Source organism: Pinus tabuliformis, chromosome 6 (assembly GCF_031772625.1).
Source record: "Pinus tabuliformis cultivar Carrire ecotype Pingquan chromosome 6, CPIR1, whole genome shotgun sequence".
In the NCBI taxonomy this organism is placed as follows: Eukaryota; Viridiplantae; Streptophyta; class Pinopsida; order Pinales; family Pinaceae; genus Pinus; species Pinus tabuliformis.
Genome location: NC_142292.1, coordinates 94,257,260 through 94,278,141, shown reverse-complemented (window position 1 = coordinate 94,278,141; position 20,882 = coordinate 94,257,260). Strand labels below are relative to the sequence as shown.

The 20,882-nt window shown below is 36.7% G+C and overlaps 2 protein-coding genes across 2 annotated transcripts; both read left to right on the top strand.

The window, feature by feature from the left end:
• Positions 1–5,348: 5,348 nt before the first annotated feature.
• Positions 5,349–6,315, top strand: LOC149257418 (alpha-L-fucosidase 3-like). The gene is made up of 2 exons (XM_089373085.1): positions 5,349–5,507; positions 5,941–6,315. Exons 1-2 carry the CDS (start codon positions 5,349–5,351, stop codon positions 6,298–6,300), a joined length of 519 nt encoding a protein of 172 aa, XP_089229211.1. The 3' UTR covers positions 6,301–6,315.
• An 87-nt stretch (positions 6,316–6,402) lies between these two features.
• Positions 6,403–7,981, top strand: LOC149257417 (GDSL esterase/lipase At4g01130-like). Its single transcript, XM_089369726.1, has 2 exons — positions 6,403–6,670; positions 7,485–7,981. Exons 1-2 carry the CDS (start codon positions 6,430–6,432, stop codon positions 7,745–7,747), a joined length of 504 nt encoding a protein of 167 aa, XP_089225852.1. The 5' UTR covers positions 6,403–6,429; the 3' UTR covers positions 7,748–7,981.
• Positions 7,982–20,882: the final 12,901 nt, after the last annotated feature.

The following is a 20,882-nucleotide window of genomic DNA, read 5'->3' as shown; positions in this document are numbered from 1 at the left end:
ATTAAGAGACTGTAGAAGGTGACAGGGGCTGTTTAGGCCACAGACATGTAGGACACTAAAAAAAACAAACGCATAGCACAAATTGTTGAGGCTGCAGCTTTTGTGAAGTGCTTTATCATAAGGACCACTGTGTTTTAAACCCACTTGTGTAACCACAGGAAGAAGGCCAGAGTCTTTTTTTCTAAGAAGACAAAGATATTTGTGGATAGGCTAAGCTCGTGCACAGGAGAAAATTGCAAAGGAGCAAATAACATGGTGAGTTGTGAAGCAATTCAAAAGGAGAAAAGGAATAAGCTTAAGGGTATTGGTTGATGTATAAAGGCTTAACGTTACAAGTAGAAGAGGATAGGGTGCTAGAAGAAACCGAGCAGTACATGTGGCTATATTAAGGGTTGAAGGTGCAAATGTAAGGGTGTGTTGGTTGGGTGATAACACATTGAAGAAAGCAAAATTGTGGTAAACCATGAGTTGCTGTTGACAAGTCCAAGAATCTACAAATTGTTGAGTTGGTGATTAGCTAAGAGATTGGTGTGGATTCGTGCTCGTAAATTTTGTTGCGTTGGTGCTCAATTGGGGGATTGGTATTTCCCATAGGTCAATCTCTATGAAAGTCTCCGTTGGAGTTGATAAACTTGATTGTAATCTTGATATATTAAGAAAAGTTGAAAGTGATTATCTCCTAGTTATAAATATTCTATGTTCATGTGTTCAATCTTAGATAGTTAATATTGTGAATTATTGATGATTAAAAATTGATTAATCGACTAAATATTGGTTCATCCCCCTTCTTCTCAATATTATCAGAGCAGGTTCGTTCAGTCACAACCTGATAAGTGGAAGGAAGATCCCAAAAGAGTAGATGACAAAGTCAAGAATGCAATTCTCCAAGCATTCAAAGGAAGTTCCATCCAATGCTATGTTGACAAAATCTTCTAAAGATATTGAAGAAAGTTTGTTTTCCCTAGTTCCTTTGTTCGATGGAACAAAGTATGATTTGTGGAGAGTTAAAATAAAGCATTGTTTGATGAGTCATGGTTGTGAGGTATGGGAATCAAGTTTTACTGCAAGCACAAATACAAAGGAGTCAAAATAATACAATACAAAAGAAAAGAAAATGACCTTGAGTAGTTTACTAGATTTTGTAAAAGTCAAAGTGGGTCAATGTTCTTCAGCAAAAAATCTTTAGGAAAAGCTACAAAAGCTTTATGCAAAATAATTTGTTCTTGTGACTGTCGAGTCAGAAACATAGTGTGTGGAATAAGAACACAAAAACGATCAAGAATAAAAGAAAATAGATGAAGAAAAAAATTGGAAACTCCAAAATCATGGAAGACTATGAAGATGAAGAAGGCTCCGAAGTAGAGGTGGAAGTTTACCTTGAAGCAAAACTTGTGGCTACTCTAAAAGAAACAAATAGATTGGGAAAATAAAATGAAGAACTTAAGAAGTAGGTGGAAGACATTGAAGAGAAGAATCACGACCTTGATGGTACAAAGAAAGAAGTTGTCCTACTAAGAATCCAAGTACTAGAAGCAGAAAAGAGAGAAGAAATTCTGAGAAGAGAGCTTAAGGATTTTAACAAGCTTGAAGCAATATTTGGTCAAAAAAGAAAGGAGAAATGAAGAAAAAGTCAACTTCCTGAATAATTCAGCTAGAAGAATCAAAGAGAATTGAATAATTAATGAAGATTTAAATGTTGGAGAAAAAAAGGATTTGTAGAAATTTTGCAAATTCTCTACAAATCTCGCTGTGAGACCTATGTAAAAAATCTGCCTGTAGGTTAACCCGATAATGCAATATAACCAAAGAAAAATATTGTAACCTACTTCTACTATCAATTTGTGGAAGTTTAAAGATCGAGCTGAACAATATAACCAGAAGAAGAAGAATCAATGCACAATACACATGAAAATACTTTGGGGAAAGCCTCAGCTAAAAACCCCATTATCTGTATTATCATACAAGGTGGAAATACATAGAAATTATACAAAGCTTTAGCTCTCACAGCTATCCAGCTCCCAGTACAATCCTCACAGATTCTCACAGGCAATCTTGGCTTCTCACAAGCCTTCCTCTTTGCCCTTTAAGCTCCTATTTCCTTGCGTTGTTCCTAGTGGATGATTCTCACCTCACCAAGTGGAACATTGCTCTTACACACTGATAGAACTGTGCAATCCTCAAGGAATGATTCCTTCTGCATAAATGAGTTTTCTTTATAGGAAAACACATGCCAATGATAGTACATTGTCCTTGACTTTAATCTCAACTAGGTTTTTCTTAGAATAGACATGCATGAGTTTCTGATGAGGGAATCTTTAATTAACTGGAGTACAGTAGTTGAGTGCATGCATGCATCAAATGACTGTTAACTCTCTATTAGTTCCTCAAACAGTTTGGAACTAATTTAACTAGACTTAACTCAGTAAACTGAGTTAACAATTACAACTCAAATATAACTCAATCTTATCTCCTTAATTTAAGGTTTATATCCTTAATTTAAGGGATAACTCTTGCATGACTTTAGAAAGGCTTCTAACTTGAATTTCTCCAACTAATTAAGTCAAAATAACTTAATTAATTATTTCCAAGTAGCTATTAAGACTAAATTCGATTTTAATTCACAATTTAATTCAAGGACAAATTAAATTGGAATATTCTTGATTCTATTTTTATCATTTCTTGTTGCTATTTTCAACAAGATTGTGAGAATCTTAAAGAAGAGATTGCCTCATTAAAAAATGAAGTTGACAAGCTATGTAAAATTTTGAAGAGTTCTCAATCATTGGATGAGATTCTTTGCCATCAGAGATCACCATTTGATAAAAGGGACTTGGTTATTCACGTGAATCTCCTTGCAAAGAATATAAAAGCTCCAAATTCCCAAAGGTTAATATTGCAGAAAAACTTGAAAACAAAGTCATTGTCCTTCAAAGGTCAAATCACAACGAAAACTAGAAGAATGTTGCAAATGCTTCCTTTTTCAAGAAGTTATTTTGGTGTCCTCAAGGAATCTTCTCTCTATGTAAGTAACAGTGAGAATGGACTAAGGATTGTAGGGCCTATACCAAGAATGATCATAGAAAAATAATTCTTTATCAGTCTTCTGAAAAATATTTTATAAGCTACAAAACTAGAGGACCTATTGGCTAGAAGATAAGTTATGATTCAATTTCTCCATTATTCATGTACAATATAGAATGTTATAAATGTGAAAATATTGGACACATAAGTCATGATTGCAAAAGAAACATGATATGGTCTCCTAAGAAACTCAAAGAAGAAAATATTCCTACTAGGAACAAAAAATTCCACTAGCCAAAAATAACATAACATGATTGGATCTTGCATGCTTAATGAACAAATTGTGGATTTTGGGCAATGAATCTCTGTAGTTGAGAAAGAGACTTTGAAAATTAAAGAGGACGAGCCTTGCGATATAGATAAATGTGCTTTGTGTTTTGAGGTGAAACAATATTGTGGTTAAGAGAAGATAGAGGTCTGCAATTCTAGACAATAACTTTAGGGTAGTGATGGTGGACTTGTTGCAATTGAGTAATATTATTTTATGCTTGAAGGATTGGCACTAGTGAATTAGGATTTTGTGGAGTAGGTTGAACTCCTACAAGAACTAGTTGGTAAACATAAGCAGGCCACATGAAAGGACCTTGTATTGTGCACAATGATTAAGAGGTTGTAGAAGGTGACGAGATGTTTAGGCCATAGGTATGTAGGACAATAAAATAAAATAAATGCATAACTTGAATTGTTGAGGTTACAGTTTTTGTGAAATGCTTTATCATAAGGACCCAGTTTACTGTGTTTTAGACCTACTTGTGTAACCACAGGAAGAAGGAAAATACCCCTTTTGTTAAGCATAAAGAGATATTTGTGGACAAGCTAAGGTCGTGCATAAGAGCAAATAACAGGGTGGGGTGTGTAGGAAATCAAAAAGAGAAAAGGAACAAGCTTAAGGGTATTGGATAAGGTATAAAGGCTTAAGGTTGCAAGGAGAAGAGGACAAGGTGCAGGAACAGACAGAGGAGCAGGACATGTAGTTGTAATAAGGGTTGAAGGTGCAAATCTAAGGGTGGGTTGGTTGGGTGATAATGCACTAAAGAAAGTGAAATCATGGTAAACCAGGTGTTGTTCTTGACAAGGCCAAGAATATACAAATTGCTAAGTTGGTGCTCAATTAGGAGAGTGGTGTCTCCTATGGGTTGGTGCCCATAAATTTTGTTAAGTTGGTGCTTAGTTAGGGGATTGGTGTTTCTTGTAGGTTGGTGCCTATGAAAGTTTTAGTTGGAGCTAATAAACCTGATTGTAGTATTTATATATTAAGAAAAGTTGAAAGTGATTTTCTTCATACATAAATCTTCTTTGTTGATGTGTTCAATCTCAGATAATTAATATTGTGAATTATTGATGGTTAAAAATTTGTTAATCTACTAAATATTGATTCACCCCACTCTCAGTATTTCCAACACTTATGAACTCTATTTTCTTCATATGCAAAATTTGTTATCAAGTATTTATCAAGAAAAATAGATTGCATTCCTTGACCTTACCCCTCCTACTTAGGGAAAGTTGCTAGGGTTAGATTGATAGGATATTCCTCTTTCTTTTCCATCTACATCCAAGGTCTTCATCTATTGATTTCCCCTCGTCTAACTCCATATGCCTAGAAATTCATTAATGAGTTGAGGAATTGATCCTCCATTCTCCATCAATTTATAGTTTGATGTAAATAATTAAATTCAGAGTAGCCTGTGTTTGGGAATCTATTTTATCATTCTCCAAAGCATACTTTGATTCATTAGTTCTTTGACCTCACTATTTTATCCCACTCGAAACCATACTTTATTGAAGATTATTTTAGGGTGTAAAACTTGCACGCACCTTAGAGAACCATTTGACCTTGGATCCCTTAGTCATTTGAACCTATAATTCTTGCACATGAATTCTCCCTTGTGGGGATAACATCTTCCCACAATACAAGAAGGAAAATCACTACTGAGGCGATGGTGGTGGTGGATCCTATTTTTTTTGAGGATCTTATGCGACCTAACACTAGGATGATAGATTTTATGGTAACATACAGAAGAGGAACCCTAAAGATGATTAGAAAACATAGGAGAAAAATACAGAGGTGGTGCCAAAATTTCGAATCTCTTTCCAGCCATTGCCGTCGGCTGAAGATTTGTTAAAGCTTGGTTGCTTTTCTGGAATTCTCAGCCTTATGACTGTAGAGATTTTTGTATAAATATTTACTCAATTCGAAGCTTATACCATACAGAGTCATCATGAATTCTCTTTTGTTTAAACGCTGTGGGGCTTGTATAGTTATGATTATGACATTGCTGCCTGCAATGTGTTATAGTAGCTGTGAATATCCAGCCGTTTTTAACTTTGGGGACTCCACCTCTGATACGGGCACAATACATTACATTTTCCCTTACAATATGCTCGCGGAGAATCCTCCCTATGGCCAAACTTTGTTTGGAAGACCTGTAAATCGTTACACTGTCAATAGATTTTTTTGGTAAATTGTTTTTTCAGTACTGTTTCAAGAAAAACGTGTTAGTAATTTGAAGATTTCTGGTTTTCTTGATATAATGCTTTGGGATTTATGACATTGTATAATTTGGGTATTAGTTTCCAAGGGTCACATTTGCTGGTTGGAAATATGGACCCTAATTACTTACTTATATTCAATATAATTTGGATTGAAGTTTAGAAGGGTCACATTTGCTGGTTTGAAATGTCCATCTAAATGTTTATTTGTGGACTCACTTACTGGTTCGAAAAATCGACCCAAATTAATCATGTGATGGATCCGAGTGGTTTGAAAAGTCTAACCACAATACTCAATGTGATGGATCCAAAAAAATTACATCAAAGATTCTAATTATTTTGTTTGGATATTGTTGATTAACAGCGCAGGCATTGGGATTGCCATTCCTGAGCCCATATTTACAGTCTGTGTCTGCGAGTTTCGATCATGGAGCCAACTTTGCGGCTGCAGGTGCCACTGTACGTGTAACAAATTTCATTGCCCCCATTTCTCTTACTGTCCAGATCAATCAGTACAAGATTTTCAAGCAGCAAGTCGCTGCAACCATCCAAGCTCATGGCAATGTCAGCTACCTTCCAACCATGGATGCCTTCAGAACAGGGATTTATGTATTAGAAATTGGAGGCAATGACTTCAGCTTTGGGTACATGAATCTTCATCTTAATACCTCGGAGGTCCAAAGGACGATTCTTCCCAAGGTGGCCAGGTCTATCAGGGGAGCTGTGTAGGTCTGATTTTATATTTTTTTTTTTCTATATTTCTTAACAAGAAGATTCATTATCTGGCCTTCTGGAACTGAAATTTTTATGTGGTTTGAATGAGTTCAGGCTCTGTACAAAGAAGGTGCCAGAGTGATTATGGTAAAGGATGTGGGTCCTCAGGGTTGCCAACCCTTCTGGCTTACTTTTTTTTCCCATTCCTCTAATGATTTTGATCAATATGGATGCTCCCTCTCCTACAACAATGCTGTTCGCCTCTATAACAGAATGCTACGAGCACAGCTCGCTGTTACCCGCAAGGAACTCCCGGATGCCACTATTATATATGTGAATACTTATGATATTGTCTATGACTTCTTTGTCAATCCGTCCAAATATGGTGGGTATTCATCACTCTGTTCAACAATATGGTTTAGTGAATTTATCAGTACATGGTTGTTGGAATGTGCTAATAATGCCAGTTAGCTCATGGTTTTAGTTTGTTATTCCAATTAGTAAGTCTAGTTTAAATTTGGGAATAGTTAGTCATGCATGAGTGGGAATAGGAACAGTTAGTCATGTATGGGTGTTTGTTTAATTAATATAAATTTTGGGCTTTTGCAGCAAAATAGCTTTGATGGATATTTTTTAATGAACTCAACACTAAAAAACACTTCTAGAATACTTGGATTGTGTAGATTAAACTCTGCCATTTCAACAAATCTCTTCCAGATATGCTCAAAACAGCTTCAAAACACAGAACATATAAAATATATAGACTATTGAGTCCGGCATGGTTGTGTGACTGAAGATTTGCATATCTATTATCATCATTTTGGGTCTCGTTAATCATGGATTCGCATATTTATTATTATCATTTTGGGTCTATTTAATTATGCATGCCTGAACTATTATTAGTATATTTATTATTGGCAACAAAACCAGTGTGCCATTCTATTATCTTTTGTGTATATGTGAGATAAGATTAGAATATCTATTATTAATCACAAAAACACAGCTGAGAGTTTTATAGTTTTGATTTTTCTTTTGAAATTTTAGTAATTGGTGGTTTGAGAAATTGAATATCTAAGAAAGAATTTGAAATCACAGTTCTCATGGATTAAATCTTCTAAATTCTCTGAAAAGAATTTAGAAGATTTGGTAAATTTTAAGTTTAAATGTTGAATGATTTCTCTGATGTTTTTATGTTACAGGTTTCAAGTTCACCACCAGGGCTTGCTGCGGAGTTGGGGGCAAATATAACTATAACTACGCAGTTCAATGTGGATCCACAGGAACCATAAAAAATACTTCTGTGACTGCAGAATCATGTCCTGATCCAGCTTCCCATGTCAACTGGGACGGAGTTCACTGGACAGATGAAGCCAACAAGATAATCACCCAGCAGATATTAAGTGGCAAATATTTCGAGCCTGCATTCTCCATTGCTTCACATTGTAATCTCCAACCTCTTTGAAACTTCAAAACCCGTTCCTTTTTTCTGTAAAGATTCTTTAAAGGCCAGGGTTCACTGTTTCTCTGCATGCAATACTGAAGCAAAGCAATATTAGGTTTGAAGTGTGGTTGGGTTCAAACCTGAGAGCGAGTTATTAATTGAAATTTATATTCTTTGGTACGTTGATTAATGAATAACCGTTGTGGCTCCTCGGCACGAGTGTGGACGCGCCTCATTAACGATGGGAGCAGAGCAGAGACAGGAACGCATTGATCTCGACATTTTTATTATGGGATTGTATTGCATGTGACACACCAGAGCTTTTTCTGAGTTAATATTAAATTAGCGTGAGCTATATCCTTGAAGCTCTGCTCGCTCCTTTTATTCATGATTGAGGGTTAAAAATTAGATAGTAAAAATTTACACATGTTTTCAAATGTTGCAGCTGGTTTGGTTTTGGGTTGGTTTGTATTTCATTAGTTATTTGGAAATGTTGCAGCTGGTTTGGTTTTGGGTTGGTTTGTATTGCATTAGTTGTTTGGAAATGTTGCAGCTGGTTTGGTTTGGTTGGTTTGTATTGCATTAGTTGTTTGGAGGGTAAAAAATTTTGAAATTTAGTTTCTTGCGCATCCAAAATCTTGAAACTTAACAACTATAACTAAGATTTCTAAAAATTTCTGCTAAATTTCACCAAAATTATATTAATTTTTTTATATTTTTCAAAACAAAATTTACACCTGGTTAAACTACTCTGTTGTTTTTTGGCTGACCCACTAAAAGGTTTGAACATAATTTGAACCTGAAAAAACATAATGATAATCCATCAAACATAACAAACTTTCATTATCACATCAGCGTGTTATGCATTGAAGATGTGTTTCACCATGTACACCATCTTGAACACTCTTATAGAGAAGGATATGTTTTCTTTGGAAGTTGTGAAGTTCAAGGTTGCCAAGTTTACTAATGGGAAAGCTAAGGATATTGAAGGCTACCAAGATGAAATTTTCAAAATGGGTAGGTATATGCTCATCACTCAATTTAGAAGTGAAACAAGGTTTCCCTAAGCCTTGGATGCAAAGCTTCATTTTGACTATTTTTAAAACTGAGGGTGAAAACATTCCCTCTAACTACAAGACGTTGATTAGCTACATTTTAGCCAAACTGTATGGGCTTATTTTGGAAAAGAAGATTAGTCTTTGGCTTGAAAGCCATGATAAAGGAGCTAAAGGGCATGTTGGATTTAGGAGACATCACTCTGTATATATCATATTGTTACTCTCAGGGTCATTACAAAGGAATGTCACAATAACAAAATTGATCTCTTATGTTGTTTTGTTGATATCTAATTCTGATGATGAACCACAGAGGATGGTTTGAAACGTCGATACATAAAAAAACAAAATGCGATGGATCCGGAAGACATAACCACACAAAATGTAGATCGCAGAAGTCTCAAATTCATTATTTAGAAAAGTTTTCGACACAATTCCTAGGGATAAGTTATGGAAGAGACTAGAAGAGATAAATGTTCATATCGAGTTGAGGGTAGCTATGACTAGGATATACAAGGATGTAATTTCCAATTTTAAGGCCTCTAAGGGCTGGTTAAAAGAAATTAAATGCAACATCAGAGTTAAGCAAGGGTATCCCCTCTTCCTAACTCTTCTTTGGCATTTACATTGATAAGCTGGAAGAATGTTTGGAAGTTGTGGGATGTGATGGCCTCAGGCTCACTGGTATGGTCATTACTCTTCTCCTTTATATTGACGATATCATTCGTTTAGCCAGGAGCCATGACAATCTTGACAAGCAACTTGGAATCCTCCATTATTGCTCCAAGATGTGTATGATTGTTAATACCAACAAGACTAAATTCATGATAATTAAATCCAAATAGATCAATTATGATAATTTCATTTATGATAATAATTGCCTGGACAAAGTTTCTTCATACAAATATATGAGAATAGCTCAATTGAAATTATAGAATTGAAAAATGGATAATTGGAGGTTGGAAAACTTATTATGAGCTTGAAAACAATTGTAAGTGTAATGTCCCTTATTAATAAGTAAAATAATATAATGTTAAAATATAAGTAAATAGATGATAAACAATAAAGAAAAGATAATAATAACAAATAAATAATAAAAAGTGTAGGAATTTACAGGGTAAGTTCCTCAGAAAGAACACCAAAAGGACACCGCTCACAACTAGATCTCAAATCAATACACCAGTATTTTTGACGTGGTTAAAACCCTCAAAGTGCAAGGAGGGAAACAGTCCACGGCCTGTCCCAACGTGGGTACTACAGGCAATTTATTAATCAAAGAATGAAAATTTACATAAGCTTCTCTCATGCACGGATTACCCGAACAATGACCCTCCATGCGCTTTAAATAGAACTCATGGACCAATCGGGTGTCAAGCCACGGATCAAGTGTCGGTAATACCGAGGTGAGAGTGAACCGTCGGATCACTACATATCGTGACCGTCGGATTGTAAGTTACAAAATGTACAACGGTAAAGAAACACACTTTACCTAACTCTAACCTAACTCTATACTAGACCAAGTTGAACTTAACTATATCCTATGTGTCGGAATATCCTAACATCCCCCCTTAAGAACAACTTGGGATAGGATTGAAGGATTTACAAATATGACACAATAGGAGAAGGAAGGAGGCACTAGAGCCTATCCCCCCTTAGTGACAACTTCCTGAACTCCAAGCATATATCGAAGTTTAGTGAACTTCGCCTCTGTGAGAGCCTTTGTGAAGATGTCTGCAACCTGATCATCTGTTGGACAATATTGCACTTCAAGAACATGGTCATGAATGAGCTTTCTGATGAAGTGCATGTGTAGTTCAATGTGTTTGCTGCGCTGATGCTGGACTGGATCTTTGCATAGCTGAATGGCACTTTGATTATCACACCAAAGTGTGGTTGGATGCTGCTGCTCAAAGCCAAACTCTGATAGGATCTGACGAAGCCACAAGGCTTCCTTACTAGCTTCCACGGCACCACGATACTCTGCTTCTGCTGACGAAAGAGAAATGGCAGCCTGTTTCTTACAAGCCCATGTAATAGGTCCTGAACCAAGAGTGAAGACATAACCGGCAGTAGACTTCCGATCATCAGGGTCACCAGCCCAATCAGAATCAGTGAAACCAACTAACAGAGGAGCTGCTTTGGCACTGTAATGAATCCAAAACTGTACTGTACCTCGAACATAACGAAGTATTCTTTTAGCTGCTTTCCAATGACTTTCACGGGGGTTTTGCATAAAACGAGCAACAAGGCCAACAGCAAAGGAAAGATCAGGACGAGTATGGGTTAAATACAAGAGTTTTCTGACAAGTTGACGGTATAAGGTAGCATCAACTTCAGGAGAAGTACAAGAGACTGAAAGTTTGACTCCAGACTGAAAGGGAGAAGGGGCTGGCTTACAGTCTTCCATGTGAAAATGACGAAGAATATCACAAGCATACTTGGACTGGGAAAGGAAAATACCCCCCTGGGATTGCAAGACTTGAAGACCGAGAAAATAGTGTAAGTGTCCTAAGTCTGTCATTTCAAATTTCTTTTTAAGGCTGGACTTCACATGGTTTATAAGGTTGGGATCACTACCAGTAAGAATAAGATCATCAACATAAAGAACAAGGATGATAAGAGAGTTGCCCACTTTCTTGGTGTAGACAGTATTGTCAGAATGACACCTAGAAAAGCCAGATTCTAAAAGAAAGCTATCCATTTTGGCATACCAAGCCCGAGGAGCTTGCTGGAGTTTGTTTGTATGAAGCCAATGGGTTGTTCCATATAGATTTCTTCCTGCAAGTCCCCATGCAAGAAGGCAGATTTAACATCCATCTGATGGACTTCCCATTTTAAAGAGGCAGCAAGGGAAAGAACAAGGCGGATAGAGTTCATTTTTGCAACAGGGGAGAAGGTTTCAGTGTAGTCAATGCCTTCAACCTGTGAAAAGCCCTTAGCAACGAGACGAGCTTTATGTTTATCAACTTTCCCATCTGGTCCATACTTGGTTCTGTAAACCCATTTACATCTAACAAGTTTGCGTCCCTTTGGTAGAGGAACAAGATCCCATGTATCATTTGTCATCAATGAATGATATTCTTCATTCATAGCTGCTTCCCAATGTGGATGGCCTGAAGCTTCTGCAAAAGTGTCAGGATCATGATTTACTGGAGCTTGAGCCAGTAAAGAAGAGGCTCTTTCAAACTGAGAACGTGTACGTCGCTGATCTGTAGGATCACCGGCAAGATCACCTGCTGCATCCCGAGTAGCACGGACCCATCTTGGAAGTTGAGGATCCTGAGAAGGTGGGGGAGGATTATCATCCTCGCTTTCATCATCTGAAGAAGAAATGTTTTCAAAAGTAGAAGAGATAGGAAGAGGTGGCACATCCGCCGGACTAGGCTCGCAGGCCGATTTATTTTCATCAAATTTTACATCTCTTCTAATGATAACATTTTTGGACTTAAATGGAATAAGTCTATAACCTTTTACATCTTCAGAATATCCAACAAAAGTACATTTCTCACTCTTAGGTTCTAAAGCTTTATGCTTTTCATCTGGAATATGGGCCCATGCTTCACTTCCAAACACACGAAAGTGACTTACATCTGGTTTAATGGAACTCCAAGCTTCTTCTGGAGTGATATTCTCTAGAACCTTAGTAGGAGTGCGATTGATTATATAATTTGCACAATTAATTGCTTCGGCCCAAAAACTAAGACTGAGTCCTTTAGATTGCAGCATACAATTAGCCATTTCCTTTAAGGTGCGATTTTTCCTTTCAGCTACACCATTTTGTTGTGGAGTGTATGGAACAGTATGTTGCATTTGAATTCCATTTTCGGTGCAAAAGTTGATGAATGTGTTTTTAACATATTCTCCACCATTATCAGTTCTTAGCTTAAGAATTTGATGTCCAGATTGTTTTTCAACAAAGGCTTTGAAGGCCAAAAAGGTGTTAAATACTTCGCTCTTGAGTTTTAAGAAGTATACCCAAGTGCGTCTGGAGAAATCATCAATGAAAGTTAAGAAGTACTTGCAGCCAGAGAATGAAGCAACAGGAAGAGGACCACATAAATCACTGTGCACAAGCTGTAAAGGGGCTGAGGCGTGCCAAGAGGCACGTTTGTCAAAACTGTCCCGATGATGTTTTCCGAGTACACATCCGGAACAAACACCATCTCTGCAAGATACCATAGGAAGACCTGTCACCATATTTTCTTTACATAGATGCTGAAGGGAGCGATAGTTTAAGTGACCAAATCGCTCATGCCAAAGTTTGCTCACTTCATCATTATGAGCAACAAATACTGAGGGAAGATTTGATGACCCAAAGTTGTGAAACTTATACAACCTTTTGGAATCATCAGCAAGACCAGTAGCTAGAATCTGTTTAGGATCTTTTAGATCCTTGATTACAACATCATGAGGTGAAAATTCAACAATTTTACCTTCACCTGAATGAGTTATCTGATAGACAGATAGAAGGTTGCAGGATAAGGTTGGAACACATAATACATCATTAAACTGACCATTGTCTAGATGAACAGTTCCAGTCCCTACAACATTAAGAGATCTATCATCACCAACATATATATTTTTGGTGTTACAATCATTTAAAGAAGAAAACATGGCTTGGTTTTTGGCCATGTGACAAGAGGCTCCAGAATCAATGAGCCACTCATGAGAATGAGAAGAAGAAGAAGATACATTTAATGCATAACCAGACTGAGATGATTGACAATGACATGCAGAAAGTGCCATTCCGGAAGTTGAAGTTGAAGTAGGCTCCACATGGATGTTATGTTTCTTCATTGCGGCTTCCAAGGCTTCCATCTTCTTAAAGCATTTAGATTCTAAGTGGCCATCTCGATTACAAAAGTTACAATGTCTATCAGTCTTCTTCCATTTGTTTTTATTGGTCTTATCATTTTGCTGAAATGATCTTTCATTTTGAGGCTGAGATGGTTTAGGACCATTCTTTTGAGGATATGACTTCTTAGGATTCTTTGAATTTGGTTGCTGCTGGGCGGCTAACGCTTTCGTGGAAGAGTTTCCAAGATTAAGAAGACCAAGGTGTAAGAGTTTTTCTTGTTCTCTTATTAAGGAATCACAAAAGGAGTCAAAGGAAGGGGCCTTGTAGTCTTTTCCTTGACAAATGAAAGCTTCCCTTGTAGAATGGAAAGTGGAAACAAATACAGAGTAGGCTGGTCCCAACTTAGTAAGGATGGAATAAATAAGGTTACCATCTTCTTTCTTAACTTTAACACCTTCCAAGAGATATCTAAGGGTCTTGAATTTGGACAAGAAATCTTCAATGCAAGAAAAATTATTAGGATCCAAAGTAAGCAGCTCATTTTCAAGTTGATGGGCTCTAATTTCATTTTTAATCCCAAAAACTTTAGCGAGTTTTTCTAATGCTTCATGAGGAGTCTCAAGTTCTGCAATGTGGAATCTAAGATCAGGAGAACTAGACATCCCTATCAAACCACGTGCTTGATCTTGTCTATTTTCCCATTTTGCAGCCTTGTCTTCATCTTTTGGTTTCTTCTCTTGGTCTGTGGCTATTCTGAAGAGACCTTTACTTCTAAGTAAATCTTCCATGTAGGCTACCCATTGGAAGTAGTTAGTGCTGTCAAGAATGACTTGGCATGGACTTTCCATTTTTAAAAAAAACTGAAGCTGAAGATGCTGAAAGTAAGTGTTCCAATGGATAGATCTCGAAAAAATAGGCGGTTTAAAAAAAACGGCTCTGAAAAAGGCTTCCGGATGAAGAAGTTATGGCTTTTTGAAAACAAATTGTTGACGTTGCCGGCAAAGTGCGCGAATGTGCGGGAATGAAAAAAATCCGCCCCCACAAAATGGAGACTTGAACCCAAGACCTCTACTCTCTCAAAATAGCTTTGAACCAATTGATCTATACAAAAAATTTGAGAGAGAGAGAGAGAGAGGGGGGGGGGGCCTTGGTTTGCGTGCTTGCCTTGAGAAAGCTCTTTTTCCCTACAAAACACAAAACACAAAACCCAACACGAATATGCAAAGAAAAACGAACCTTGCGGCTCGAAGTTAGCTTTAGCCAAAAAACTAGAAATTTTAAAAAAAAAATCTTAAAGTTAGCTTTAGCCGAAAAACTAAATATTTTTCTCAATGTTTCTGATTTTCCGAGATCACACTAAGGTGCAGGGAAAAGAGCATACGCATGAGAAAAATCCTTCCTTTCTGTTTCTGATTTGCCCAGATCGCACAGAGTCGCAGGGCAAAGAGCATACACAGAAATGAAAGGTATAGATCCGGTTAAAAAAAAAAGGCTAAATAAACTGAGACCGAAATAAGCAGAGAGAAAATAACAGTAAACTGCAAAAAAAAACACTGTATACCTCCCGATCTGAAAAATGACGCAGCTAGGGCTACCAGAAACCTTTTCGCGTGAAACGAAAGGGGTTCCTCACTGGAACAGATGCTCCGAACGCAACAGAGCAGTCCTCTCGGCCCGAAAGCAGTCAGAAACAGCAGATCTAGGAAACGACAGCCGCATGCAGTTCTACCGGCTTCAGATTTGGATCACCAACGGACGCGGCCCTCAAATAGCTCTGATACCATGTAGGAATTTACAGGGTAAGTTCCTCAGAAAGAACACCAAAAGGACACCGCTCACAACCAGATCTCAAATCAATACACCAGTATTTTTGACGTGGTTAAAACCCTCAAAGTGCAAGGAGGGAAACAGTCCACGGCTTGTCCCAACGTGGGTACTACAGGCAATTTATTAATCAAAGAATGAAAATTTACATAAGCTTCTCTCATGCACGGATTACCCGAACAATGACCCTCCATGCACTTTAAATAGAACTCATGGACCAATCGGGTGTCAAGCCACGGATCAAGTGTCGGTAATACCGAGGTGAGAGTGAACCGTCGGATCACTACATATCGTGACCGTCGGATTGTAAGTTACAAAATGTACAACGGTAAAGAAACACACTTTACCTAACTCTACCTAACTCTATACTAGACCAAGTTGAACTTAACTATATCCTATGTGTCGGAATATCCTAACAAAAAGAATATACTAATAATAAATAAATAAAATAGTAAATAATAATATTGTAGTTCTAAATAAATATATATAAAAGTAAACTATAAAAATAGTAAAAATATGTAAAGTTAACAAAAAGTCAAATAAAATAAGAAAGAGTTAAAGTAAGAGAACTATTAAAATAGTATAAATAAGTAACTTTAACAAAAAGTATCTCGCAACTTTTGACAGCTCAATGGGCTGGCTATAATCTTCGAAATCCTATCGCTCTGCTATAAATAGCCCCTATGAAGATCTTTCTACCAATGCATCTGTTTTTTTATATATCTTATATAATATAATCATGCTTTTTTCGCTCTAAAAAAAAACTTTAACAAAAAGTAAAAAAATAAAATAAAAAAGAGTTAAATTAAAAGAAATATTAAATTAAGTAAAACTTAAAATAAAGAAATAAAAGTTGCATGTTGACACATGGAATGTGTGAATGCAGATCCCTTTTCATTGTTTGGTCTATTTAATGGATGATGAGGAAGATGACATTCATCACTCCTTCATCCATTCTCTTGGGAGAAAAGTGTTGTGAGACAAAGGATTCCTTGGCAGTAGTATGTTGATTGAGGGCTCGAGGGTGGCCAACTGTAGAAACATTATGTGCAACTGAGCCTACAGTTGGGTGGAGAGTCGTCCCCAAAAAATTTGTTGCAATTAGCGGAATTCAAAGAGCATTCAACTCCAAAAACACAAGTAAGGAATATCGTCGATACATGTAACTCATCTCTACTCGTGTTTTTCGAAAACGCTATGTTAAATAGTTGAATAGTTATGTGTTGATTATTAATCACATAAATTGATGTAATTATTGATATATTTTAAATCTGTGTTGTTACAGTAAGTTGACAGATCTTTGGGTATGGAGTAAATAAAAGATCCTCTTTGAGACTCTCATCACCCTTGTTATTTTATATGGATGTCAAGTTTGGGTTGCAGTATATTTAGAGAATTGTGGAGAAAATTGAGTTGATCCTTATAACCTGCAACCTCAAGATTAAAAGAAATACTCTCTAGCCTATCCTCTTGATTGAAGCTAGCCTTCCCCCCACTGGAAGCATGACTACTATTAGGTATCTCATGTATAAGGAGAAGCTATACAACATGGAAGCCAAGAGGTTCTCCAAAATTGCTTCTAACAATAGCAAAAACCCCCACCTCTAGCTTAAGCGAGGCTGGCATAAGGATGCTTAGTCTTGGCTAGATCATTAGGGGATAAAGGAAGAGTTAATCTTGGAGAATATGGAAAATATTAAAAATATTATTACTTCCAACTTTAAGGATAAGTTGCGGGATGATAAAGAGTTAGAGGGAAAAAGGAAGCAAATGTATTATAAGGAGGTGATTAACCCCAATCTTGATAACCGGAATTATCTTTCTATCTTTCCTAGTGCTAAGAAGAAAATGAACATTGTCAACATAAGAACTAATTTTCATGAGCTCTAAAGGGAAACCGGGTGTTGGTCAATTCCCAAAATACCTTAGGAAGAAAGAGTTTGTCACCTTTACGATACTAAGATAGTTGAAGATGACAAACACTTATTCTTGGATTGTTTGGCTCTTACTCAAATTCATTCTAATTTTCAAAATATTCACCACACTACCAATCTTCTTCACTTGTTAAGTAAACAAAACTATGTGATATATGAATGTTTCTCTCCCTCCTTTTTGATCATATAAATAAAATATTAAATACTCTCATTAATCTCTTACTTTCTTAATGTTTAATAACCCATATTGGTCTAAGTGGATGTTAATCATCATCATCATTGTTATGAATATTTCCATATGTGGAACTAATTTTATTAAATTTTCTTAATTAAGAGAATGATGTTTGTTAAATATTTAAATTTAATAAATTCAGTTTTAGTTTATTAAAATTGTTTAACTCTTCTAAAATTGTTAGATTTAAGAATCAATTTTATTAAAGTTATTTTATTTAATGAATTTTCCATTATTCAAATTAATGTAATATCTTTTTCACTACATACATTATTTATTATTTTTAATTCATATTTAAGTTGATTTTTTATCTTAATTTTTCAAAATCTTGTAAACCAACCTAGATCCATCTTAACCCCGAATCTATAAAGCGTCGAGATGGATCAAATCTCCTAAGGTGAAAACCATTTTTTTTAGTGCAAAACTTGAGGAAAGGTTTGCACCTCGAGAGATTTGGTCCCTCTCGACACTTGATAGATCCAGGGTTAAGATCGATCTAAGTTGGTTTCTGTCGTGTGTGGTCATACAAACTTTGTTGAACATCTAATTATTCTGATCATCTTAAATTTGCTAAATATGTCTAAGATTAATTTGGTCAATTTAATTTTAAATTTGCTTAATTACCTTAGTTTGTTGGGATGAGAGAGATTGTTAGTAACTTGAATGATGAAAAATGATGAAATAAAAATTGAATGCAAAGTGACAATGTAACAATCTTGAATGATAGAAAATGTGAATAATAAAAATGTAGTCAATTATAAACAATCTTCATTGTGTTCAATCTCAGGTTGTTTTCTTCTATTGTTCATATTGTCACGCCTATTAGTTTTGACATCTTTTCATGTCAATTGTATGAAAATGGCAGTTGAAATCATATACCATTCAAATATTTAACTCGAGCTACTATAGTAAACATCATATCTTGTCTTTCTTGTTCTCCACTATTAATAGTAGCTTTCTCCAAAGTCAATCATTGTGACTTACGAAGTGTTAAACCCCAAATAATTTTCAATGGTAGAAGTTTATATTACCTCATTTGAATGCAAAGTGATTAACAATGTTGAATGATGGAAAAGGGAATAATAAGAAAGAAGCTAATTACAAATAGTTTACAGTTTCAGGAAGTAAGCATTTCAGGTAAGTGAACATTTTATTTAGATTGAAAATTCAAATATTGTATTTATGGTTGAATTATTGTAACATAGAAGTCAATGCACATCATTAATCATTTTTATGTTGTTACACTAAAATCAATGCACACTATTAATCTAATTACTTTGAAATTAATGTACATCATACATCTAGTTGCATCAAATTAAAAATCAACGTCTACATTGAAATCAATGCATCTAGTGCAAACAATCAAATAAGATTAGAAATAAACATCTATACTGAAATCAATGCATCTAGTGCAAGCAATCAAATAGGATTAGAAATCAATATCTACACTGAAACCAATGCATCTTGTGCAAGCAATCAAATAGGAGTAGAAATCAACATCTACACTAAAATCAATGCATCTAGTGCAAGCAACCAAATAGGAGTAGAAATCAACATCTACACTAAAATCAATGCATCTAGTACAGACTATCAAATAGGATTAGAAATCAACATCTACAATGAAATCAATGCATCTAGTGCAAGCAATCAAATAGGATTAGAAATCAAATACACTAATTAACACATATATTTTAGTGAAAAACCAAAATATTCATGAATTTCTAGATCTAACTCTTATGTTTGTATTTGTCTCTGCGTGTTTCTTTTTTCTTCCCTCTCTTTACACCTTCCATATATGTGTCTATCTCCCTCCCCCTATCCTTCTATCTCCCCCCCTCACTCTCTTCCCCATCTCTCTCCCTCTCTCTCAGTCATCTATATCTATTCCTCCCTCCATCTCTCCTTATTTATATCTCTATCTCACCCCCCTAAACACATGTCACGCACACAAACTCTCTCTCTGTCTCCATATCTATCTCTCTTCCTCCCTCCCTCTCTCTATATCTCTCTTCTTCCCTCTCGCCCCCTCCATCTATATCTCTATCTACCTATGCGTCTCCTTGATCTCTCTATATTAGCCCGTAAACATACATTGTCTCTCTCCATATCTATCAATCTCTTCATCTTCCTCTCCATATCTATCTCTCCCTCTTCTCTCTACATCTATCTCTCTTCCTCCCTCCCTCTCTGTCTCTCTCTTCTTCCCTCTCTACCCCCTCCATCTATATCTTTGTCTCCCATTTTCTCTCCTTTGTTTATCTATCTCACCCCAAACATACACACTCTTTCTCCATATGTTTCTCTCTCTGTCTCTATGTGTCTCCCTCTCCCCCCCCTCTTCCTCTCCCTATCTCTCTCTTCCCATTCTCTCTCTCTTCCACTTCTCTCTCTCTCTATATCTCTCTTCCTCCCTAAGCCCTCTCTCTTCTTGCCTCTTCCCCCCTCCATCTATATCTCTATCTCTCCTTGTCTCTCCTCCTTCGTCTCTCCTTCTCACCCCCAAAACATACACACACTCTCTTCATATCTATATATCTCTTTGTCCCTCTCTCATCCTCTATCTCTCTCTCTTCCCTTTCTCTCTCTCTTTTCCTCTTCTATCCCTCCCTCACTCCTCTCTCTCTCTTCCCTCCCTCTCTCCTCTCTCCCTCACTATCTCTCCATCTCTCCCTTGTCACTCCCCCTCCCTCTCTATCTTTCTCTCTCTATGTATTTCTTCTTCCCTCCCTCTCTCACCCCTTCCAATTTCATCTCTCTCTCCCTCACTATCTCTTCATCTCTCCCTTGTCACTCCCCCTCCCTCTCTATCTTTCTCTCTCTATGTATTTCTTCTTCCCTCCCTCTCTCACCCCTTCCAATTTCATCTCTCTCTCCCTTTGTCTCCCACCTCCCTCTATCTCTCCCCCCATCACACAGTCTCTCTCCAGTCTCCAGCTTTGTTATTATCTCCCTCCCTCTCTCCTTCTCTCTCTCCTCCCTCAATATCTATGTATCCCTCTCTCTCTCTTTCTCTCTCTTCCCTCATCTCCTCTTTCCCTCATTTTGTCTTCATCTCTCCCTTCCCACCCCCTCTCTCTCTCCACCTCTATCTCTCAATGTCTTTGTTCTTCCTTCCCTCTCTTGCCCCCTCCAAATCTATCTCTCCCTCCTTCCCTCTCTCTTGCCCCCCTGCCTCCTCTCTCTCTTCCTTTCTCTCTCTCCCTCTCTCTCCCACATCTTTCTATATCTCCCCCCCCCCCTGTCTTAAAACCAATCCCATTGTACTATATTTAAGAAAGTATCTAAATTAAAAAAAAACATACTTAGTTGTAAA

Coding starts and splice junctions, on each gene's coding strand:
- LOC149257417 (XM_089369726.1), top strand. CDS start 6,430: ATGGTAAAGGATGTGGGTCCTCAGGGTTGCCAACCCTTCTGGCTTACT. Junction 6,671..7,484: donor TGTCAATCCGTCCAAATATG/GTGGGTATTCAT, acceptor TTTATGTTACAG/GTTTCAAGTTCACCACCAGG.
- LOC149257418 (XM_089373085.1), top strand. CDS start 5,349: ATGACATTGCTGCCTGCAATGTGTTATAGTAGCTGTGAATATCCAGCC. Junction 5,508..5,940: donor AAACTTTGTTTGGAAGACCT/GTAAATCGTTAC, acceptor TTAACAGCGCAG/GCATTGGGATTGCCATTCCT.